Below are 9,877 nucleotides of genomic sequence, written 5' to 3' on the forward strand. Positions count from 1 at the left end.
AAAAACAAATTCTCTGCAATACTCAATGATTTGGCCCCCCTAAGAACAACCAGGGTAACACATCGCGCTGAGCCGTGGATGCACTCCGGCATACTGAACGCCATGACAACCAGAGACAAAAAATGCTCTGAGTTTCATAAAAGTCAGTCAATGCTTTCCAAAAGCACGAGCAGTGAACTCCAGGCCCACGTGACTGAACTCAAAATGGAAAGAAACAGACTAAAAATGACGTAAGCTCCATGATCAAAACTGCCAAAAAGAATTTCATCAATGTCAAAACTGAGGAAAACAAAAATAAACCCCGTGAACTTTGGAAATTACTCAATGACCAGCTTGGCTGCAGTAAAAAACTCAAAACGAGATTTTCTAACTTAAACATAAAGACAGATAACAGGCTCATCACAGACAAACTGGATGTGGCCAAGTACTTAAACATTTTTTTCACAAACATAGCCACAACTCTTGTAAATAAATTACCCTCCCACTCAGGGCTTTTTGGAGTAGATCACATCATGACCTACTACAAAAACCTAGGGGTACGCAAAGATGATTTCAGTCTAGCAAGGGTAACAACAGCAGAGGTACTCATTAAACTGAGCGCCCTCCAACCTAACAAGGCCACTGGCCACGTCAATATCCCCTCCAAATTCCTCAGAGACACAGCAACCGCCATCTCACCAGTCATAGCTCACATAATTAACCTCTCCATAAAACAGGGGAAAGTACCCAAAGACTTCAAAATTGCAAGAGTAACCCCCCTGCACAAAAAGGGCAGCAAATTGGACCCAGGCAACTACCGCCCTGTTTCTATACTTACCTCCATCTCGAAAGTCATGGAAAAAATAGTATATGAACAGGTCGAAAAGTACCTCGCGGAAAATAAACTAATCTATGAATTTCAATCTGGCTTTAGAACATCCCACTCCACTGACACATGCCTTCTTTATTTGAGCGACCACATCAAACAAGAGGTGGACGAGGGCAAGTACTGCGGCATGGTGATGCTGGACCTACAAAAGGCTTTCGACACTGTCAATCACCCCATTCTGATTGACAAGCTAAAAGCAATTGGTTTTGATAAACTATCGGTGAGCTGGATGCAATCCTACCTGGAGGGGAGAGAACAGATGGTGGAGGTAAACGGTACTCTGTCCCCCCCCTCCCAGTGAGCTGTGGTGTTCCACAAGGAAGCATATTAGGTCCGTTACTGTTCCTAATTTATGTAAATGACATGTCATCAGCATGTGACTGCAACTTGTTCCTGTTCGCGGACGACTCAGCCCTGCTGGTCTCTGGCAGGAGCAGATTGCAGGTTGAAAAAACCCTCAGCTCCGAGCTCGGCAGAATCTGCACCTGGCTCGCCGATAACAAACTATCATTACACCTGAGTCCATTCTCTTCAGTTCAAAAAACAAACTCAGCAAGACCGACGGCTTCTCAGTTGCAGTGGGCGACATTATTGTCACAAGGAAAGATGCAATTACATACCTAGGTTCCATACTAGGCAAATCTCTCCTGTGACAAAATGGCATCCAGTGTAATCAAAAAAGTCAACCAACGAACTAGATTCCTATACCGGATCTCCTCTCTGGTAAACAAGAATACCCTGAAGACTCTGGCAGGAGCACTCATTCAAGGGTACTATGACTATGCTTGCACGTCATGGTACCATAGCACCTCAAAGGGGCTAAAAACTAAATTACAAACATCACAAGACAAACTGGTCAGACTACTGCTTGACCTTTCATCTAGAACCCACCTCACCTCTGCCCACTTTGACAACCTAGGATGGCTTAGAGTAGACGACAGAGTACAGCTACTTGCAATGGGCCTGGTCTACAAGATCCACTACACCACGAAGGTACCCATGTACATGTCACAATACTTCCCAAAGGTCAGTGAATACCATGATCATAACACCAGAGGGAGCTCCACAAATCATGTTAAACCCAGATTTGGCTCAAACAAGGGACGAAACACGTTTCGCAATTATGCCACAACAATGTGGAACGCTCTTCCCACAACTGTAAAGGAATGTGAATCACTACCTTCAAAACCTCTCTAAAAAGCACCTACGGGAGACTGCAATTCAAAACTGGCCCTTGTAAATGTCCAAACCCAACCCCCTACAATATACAGTTTCCCCCCCCTCCCCCCCATGTATATACTCTCTTTTTAGACTCGTTTTAGACTCTTTTTAGACTCTTTTTATACTCACAAACAGTACTGTATATTTGTAGATCTGGTATGTCATAAATGTCTACATGTAATATTTGTATGTCTTGTATGTCATATATGTTATGATGAATTAAAAGGGGGGACCCTGATGTAAACCAGACGAAAGTATTTCTCTGGTCTGCATCCCCTTAACAGTTGTGTGTATTGAGCTGTACTGTACTGTACCCAATATACAAGCTGTTAATACACTTTTCAATCAATCAATCAGGTTATTATGTATGACACCTCTATTAGGTTTGACCTTAAATTGTCCTTGGGCAGACACACACACCGTTAATATTGGGTATTTTATTAGGTTCGGGATTCCTATGGATGACTGCCTAGGAGAGAGCGCAGAGAAGCGTGTAAGACTGCGACTCCGCCTCCTGGTCTCAACTCCAGTTTGTCATGGATTAAGTCCACAATGCCCTGAAATGTTTGCCGAAATGAGATTTGCACCTTCCAAAGTAGGATGAATGCCGTCTCTCTTAATCAGACCAGCTTTTCCCCAGAAGGCTGTCCAATTATTTACGAAGCCCACATTGTTTGCTGGACATCACCAAGACAACCAGCGCTGAAATGATGACATGCGGCTATACATGTCATCACTGATCAGATTGGGGAGGGGACCAGAGAAGATTACGGTGTCCGACATTGTTTTAGCATAACTACACACCGACTCCACATTAAGTTTGGTGCATTCTGATTGGCGTATACGAACATCATTACCACCGACGTGAATAACAATCCTACTGTATTTACGTTTATTTTTAGCCAGCAGTTTAAGATGCGCCTCAACGTCGCCCGCTCTGGCCCCCGGAATGCATGTGACTGTGGCTAAGAATAAGGTGAAGACTGCAGAGAAAGACCCTTGAGGTTCAGAAGGTTACAATGTTTTTTCTCATGAATAAGGTGGAGCTGTAGTTCGTCTCTGTTGCCAGCAGAGGGCAGTGATTCGTGAACAGGAAAATGTGAGGACCCAGAGACAGAAAGACCCAGAGACAAAGTGAAGACATCACATCAGCTTAATTATTTTTCATTTATTGTCAGCGTGAAGCAAATAGTGATTCAGTTTGACTTTAAAACGTAGACATTATCCCACTGAGTGGATCTGTTTCCATCTTAAAGTGATGAGTGATTACATGTGATCGATATCAGCTGAGGACATGTTGCTGTCCTGCAGAACTACTGCACAGGACGGACCTTCATGCTGATGGATTTCAGGGAGTAGTTGTCACCCTTCCAAGTGAACCAGATCACTCCGATACCATAAATAGTGCTATCAGCCCCCCAAAGATAAACCCCGTTGGGATTTGCGAAGTGACAATCGTTGTACCAGAACCCCCCCAGGTATGATCTGGCACAGTTAGAAGTCCAAGAGTCCTGGTCTTTGTCGAAGGTGGAGAACTGCTGTCCGTTATGAGTACTCAGGGAGTCTCCTGCAGAAACACAACAAGTGTATAATCAGAATATTATAATACAACTAACACAGGGATGAAGTATCTCTGTGTTGGTCCCTGAAGGCAGCAGGCCCCTGGTCCAATGGGATTTCTCCATGTGATTTTGGAATATAGCAGAAAGTAATCTCCACATATTAACAACACTTTATGATTTCTGAAGTTGAAATGCATCTCCAGAATATATATAACAACATTAGGCTGTGAAGGAACTACAGCACGGTCCCTTTGGGTAATGTTCTCTTTGTCAATCAGTCATTAGCCTAAGGACAGCCCAGATCATTCATTGTTAAAGATATAGGAAGGGATACCTCCAGATGTGTGATATACAGAAGAATGTCATGGGCATATAGCCACAGTTCCTGATCTGCTGTGGTTACCCCCTTATCTCTCTCTGATGTCTGAAGCCAGTCCTACGTGTGAGAGCGTCTCCTGAACATCAGAAAGACATCAAGCACTTCCTGCTGTTCCTCACCTGCCCCTCCATCAGTGAATCCAGACACATGCAAAGTGAACCCGGAGGCCTCGGGGTCCACGGAGAACGAGGAGTACCGAGCGAACACTTTGTTGCCTTCAAAGTCCTCCATGTCCACCAGCAGCTCGTACTTCTTCCTCAGAGTCAGGTGGGAGAGAGTGTCCAGACCTGCAGACAAACAGACACCATGAACGCTAGGAAACCGAGAGTTTGATCAAGTCAGGACCTCCGGTTCGTCTTCATCTCTCACCGAGCCAGTATTCTCCGAAGGCATTACCAAAGCCCGTCTTGTAGTTATACCAGGGCCGGAAGAAGTTCACGGAGCCGTCCACCCTCCTCTGGAACACCTGGGGGAAATACTAAATCTCTCAGCAAATATAATGGACATTTCCAGTCCATGGAAAAAGAGCATTACAGAGTCTAACCAGCCTCTACGGGGAACAGGAGCCAACAGTAGATCTAAGGTGGAGCCTCTGGTTTCTCACTGCCATTCACTGAATGCATCCAGGAGCTAACCTGACTAGCATGGTTTAGCTAACACACTTCAAGTGTCCCAACGGTCTCTGGAGAGATTTATCAAACTGTAGATTTTATAGATTAGACTAAATACTTTACTTGTTTATCCTGCACAAAGATACTGTACGTATATTTCATCTCTGCTGACCAGGTTTCAAGGTTCTTTATTTGTCATACGAACATAGCTATGGAGTAGTTATGTCGATGAAATTCTTAGGTCACAGGCTTCTCCAACAGTGCAACACAATAATACAGATAAACAGAAAAATATAGTGCAAGTAAATATTAAAAAGTAAATACAAAAAGAAAAATAGTTTTAAAAAAGTGAAATAGTGAAATAAGAGTCTATATGCAAGCTATTGGAATGATATATTAGATAATAGATAAATCATTTCTAAGTAGCAGATGAATGTTATGGATGTTGTTTCAATGTTCGGGTGTCTTATCGCCTGTGGGATGAAACTGTCTCTGTGTCTGGTGGTATTAGTCCGGATGCTGCGGTACCGCCTGCCAGACGGCAGCAGACAGAACAGTTTGTGGCTGGGGTGATGGGGGTCTTTTATAATCCTGAGGGCTTTCTTCCTGAGCCGCTGGGAGTAGAGGTCCTCCATGGATGGCAGCTCCGTCCTGGGTTAGGGTCCTGGTGATGTTCTGTGCAGTTTTCACCACCCCTCTGTAAAGTATTACGGTTGAGGACGGTGCAGCTGCCGTACCAGGACGTGATGCAGCCAGTCAGGATGGTCTCTATGGAGCACCTGCAGAAGGTCAGGATCCTCTCTATAGAGCACCTGTAGAAGGTCAGGATCCTCTCTATGGAGCACCTGTAGAAGGTCAGGATCCTCTCTATGGAGCACCTGCAGAAGGTCAGGATCCTCTCTATGGAGCACCTGTAGAAGGTCAGGATCCTCTCTATGGAGCACCTGCAGAAGGTCAGGATCCTCTCTATAGAGCACCTGTAGAAGGTCAGGATCCTCTCTATGGAGCACCTGTAGAAGGTCAGGATCCTCTCTATGGTGCACCTGAAGAAGGTCAGGATGCTCTCTATGGAGCACCTGTAGAAGGTCAGGAGCTCTCTAGGAGCACCTGTAGAAGGTCAGGATGCTCTCTATGGTGCACCTGTAGAAGGTCAGGATGCTCTCCTATGGAGCAAGCTGTAGAAGGTCAGGATGCTCTCTATGGATGCACCCTGTTAGAAGGTCAGGATGCTCTCTATGGATGCACCTGTAGAAGGTCAAGGATGCTCTCTATGGTAGGCACCTGTAGAAGGTGCCAGGATGCCTCTCTATGGATGCAACTGTAAGAAGGTCAGATTCCTCTCTATGGTGCACCTGAAGAAGGTCAGGATCCTCTCTATGGGGCACCTGAAGAAGGTGCAGGATCCTCTCTATGGTAGCACCTGGCAGAAGGTCAGGATCCTCTCTATGGATGCAACCTGTAAGAAGGTCAGGAATCCTCATCTATGGAGCAACCTGTAAAGGTCATGGAGCACCTGGTAGAAGGTCAGGATCCCTCTCTATGGTGCACCTGAAGAAGGGGTCGAGGATCCTCTCTATGGTGGCACCTGAAGAAGGTCAGGGATCCTCTCTATGGAGCACCTGCAGAAGGTCAGGATCCTCTCTATGGTGCACCTGTAGAAGGTCAGGACCCTCTCTATGGAGCACCTGTAGAAGGTCAGGATCCTCTCTATGGAGCACCTGTAGAAGGTCAGGATGCTCTCTATGGAGCACCTGTAGAAGTGGCAGAGTATCCTGGAGTCCATGTTGAACCTCCTCAGCCTTTTTGGTGTGAACGCGACATAAGGGGTACTAACGGAACTAAACGGGAAAAGTAAGGGGAAAAGTACTCCGGTGTGAACGCGCCTATACTCACATATGTGTTCCTCTGGTCCAGGTGTGAGAGGGCAGTGTGGATGGTGAGGGCTATGGCGTCGTCTGTGGACCTGTTTGCTCTGTAGGCAAAATGCAGGGGGTCCGGAGAGTCAGGGAGGGAGGAGGTGATGAAGGTTTTGACTAACCGCTCAAAGCACTTCATAATGATGGAGGTGAGTGCTACTGGGCGGTAGTCATTGAGGCTGGTGATTTTTGTCTTTTTGGGGACAGGAACGATGCTGGAGTGTTTGAAGCATGTGGGGACAACAGACAACAGACCAGGTTTCAGTTCACAGATAACTGGGGGCCAGATTTAGCTTTTGAGTTCAGGTACTCACCGTCCACCGTCCGTCGAGTGAGTCCATGTCACAGGACACCTACACACACACACACACACACACACACACACACACACACACACACACACACACACACACACACACACACACACACACACACACACACACACACACACACACACACACACACACACACACACACACACACACACACACACACACACACACACACACACACACACACATTCTCATTAACATATCCTATCCATTTGATCAGTGAGATATAGTGTTGGATGAAGTCTCTCGGAGGATGTACCTGGACAGCAGAGATGGATCCGATTGGGTAGATGGTGTAAACTCCACTCGGTCGGGTGTTGTCGTTGTTGTCGATGTCGCTGCAGTCTATTGGGAGGTGGAGGACGAGAGACATGCCGCTGTCAAACAGCAGAGCCAGGAGGACGAGGAAAATTCTGGGAAAAATCTGAATTAAAAAGAAAAATGAATCCGGAGAAAAAAACTGAATTCTGAGGAACAAAATACATTTATGGGAAAAAAGTCAAAATTCTGACTTCAATCTCAGAACAAAAAACCTACTTTTTGTCAGATCTAAAAAGGAATTGCACATGTGGCTCTCATGCTCTTCCACACAGGTAAAATAACAAAGTACATTTTATCCTCATATTTGATCACACCATATGAAGGATATTATAATATATATATTAGGGCTGTCAAGTTAACACGCGTTAATAACGCACATTTTTTTTAACGCCACTAAGAATTTTAACGTGCGATTAACCAACACACTCTCACTCCCTAAACGTCCAGGAGCGACGTTTGGTCAGGGTCCCGTGGCGTGCAGTTGTGACGCTCCTAGGCTCCTTCAGCTTCATAAAGGGACGCAAAGAGCTTTCAACTGATTGCAATGTATTCCCATCGGCGGCGGGATTTGACGCTCATGGAAGCACGGCATTCGTTTGTGTCGGCTGCCCTGGCAATGTGAGCGTCCATTCCCATTGGATAACGGAGAATTGTACACCCGGAAGTAAGTATTCTCCTTACTGTCGATTGTTTTGACCGTGATATCTGCACTACTCATCGACTCAAACACACCAGATTACCTTTGTTAATTAAATCACATTGATAGGTTTAAATTGTGTGCAATGCTTTTGTGTTTTTCCCCTTCAATTCTGAGAAACAACTTGTTTTCTCTGAAATGTGGAGCGCCAGAGAGACTACACTACCCACAATCCCCAGCTATTGTTGTGACGACGCCTGTCTGCTTTGACAAACCTTGTGATAAGTCAACAAGCTCTGTGATTGGATGAAACATAAATTCATACAAAAAAAGTCAAACCCTGTCTCCTAAAAATGACGTTCCCACAGAACTAAACTGCATTCTCAATTACGTTTAGCTAGAAACTTATTTTCTCCCACGTTACGTTTCTTATGAACGTTTCTCAAATACGTTTATTTTCTACATATCTTTGCCATTTATTGTCTTGCTTATAATAATGATAATAGTCATTTATAAATATCATTTTAGAGCACACATTTGAAATCAGTAGGCGAGGCTGTAATTTCTCCAGCTGTTCCTCTCATGCGCGAGGCAGAACATAATAGTTTTAACAGCCAAAAAGCTGCTGTGTCGTTTATTGCTCCTCAAACATTAAAACAAATCCAGAGTTACGTGTTTCTGAACTTCCTCTAAGAAGAAAGGACAAAGAAGATCTGTGGCTTCAGGCTTGATCGCCGTTCAAATGACGGCGTTGGTTTCCCCAAAAGTGGGCGGGGCTGTAAAGTGACGTAGATTTGACTCTCATCTATTATTCAAAACCATTCTATTTATTCTAACGTACATTACATGCCAGTGTTTTATGTTTTTATTACTCATATTTTTATACTTTATTTGCTATGAGTTATATCTGAAGCAAATGATGTTATGAACTCAGACACTCAGGAGGTAGGACCCAATTGCACGACCCGGGAGACACAGGTAAAGTATTGGTAAGATACTTTATTTTTCCAAAAAAGCAAGATGAACAAAAAATTATCACTATCGAATCTGAGGTTGAGATGACAAAAAATGAGAACAAAATGAAATCACTCACGTAGTGAGGAACACAACTTTACAAGAGCACAAAGAACATAGACCTGACCATGGCAAGAGACAAGACGAACTGACAAAGAACACTGGGAGACAGGGGGATTTAAACACAGGACAACAAGACACAGGTGGAAACAATCAGGGGCGGGGCTGGTGCTGATGATCACAGTAGACACACAAGGGAAACAGGTGAACACAATCAGACAATTAGACACACCAGGGAAACTAAGGACAGGGAGGAACACATAGGGAGAAGGACCAGACAATATACAAGGAGGAAAACACAGGGAGAACAGAACAGCAAAACACCCATTACCAGACACACCAAACTAAAACCGTGACATGACATAAGAATCGTGACAAATGATGTTTCTGAAGATGTGTAGTGAATTCCACCCTTCAATGTAGCAGAAAGGTGAACTCTCATTACAGGAACAACACCGGAAACAGACGTAGGAAAGATCCTCAGCTCGCTGATTGGATGTTTTAGCTGCAATGCACGGTTTTAAAGACATTGCTGATTTTCTTTGAATATCAGAATGTAAAAACTGAGTTGAGAGAATAGTCAGGGGTTTTGGGCGATGGGAGACACATCTATGGAATCACCATTTCAATAGCTTACCATTAAATGACGGATATGCCTTTCTGTCTGTGATGTTTTACAAATCAGATATTAATGTGTAGAAGTACAACATGAGAAATAGTATAGCAATATGCTGTACAATTATGTAAAAACATGAATAAAACTAAATATCTTCAGATGTTATACATACATACACTGAACAAAAATATAAACGCAACACTTTTGTTTTTGCTCCCATTTTTCATGAGATGAACTCAAAGATCTAAAACATTTTCTATAAACACAAAATAACAATTTCTCTCAAATATTGTTCACAAATCCAAAAAAATCTGTGATAGTGAGCACTTCTCCTTTGCCG

At 44.1% G+C, this 9,877-nt stretch overlaps 1 protein-coding gene across 1 annotated transcript; it reads right to left on the reverse strand.

Moving 5' to 3' along the window:
• Nucleotides 1-3,237: 3,237 nt before the first annotated feature.
• Nucleotides 3,238-7,364, reverse strand: LOC117533526 (microfibril-associated glycoprotein 4-like; the record flags this gene model as incomplete). Its single annotated transcript, XM_034197310.1, has 5 exons — nt 3,238-3,656; nt 4,150-4,317; nt 4,400-4,496; nt 6,872-6,910; nt 7,149-7,364. Coding segments are annotated over 5 exons (774 nt in total), but the record flags the coding sequence as incomplete, so codon positions are not given.
• Between the last annotated feature and the right edge of the window lie 2,513 nt (nt 7,365-9,877).

This window comes from Gymnodraco acuticeps, unplaced genomic scaffold (genome assembly GCF_902827175.1).
Source record: "Gymnodraco acuticeps unplaced genomic scaffold, fGymAcu1.1, whole genome shotgun sequence".
Lineage (NCBI taxonomy): Eukaryota > Metazoa > Chordata > Actinopteri > Perciformes > Bathydraconidae > Gymnodraco > Gymnodraco acuticeps.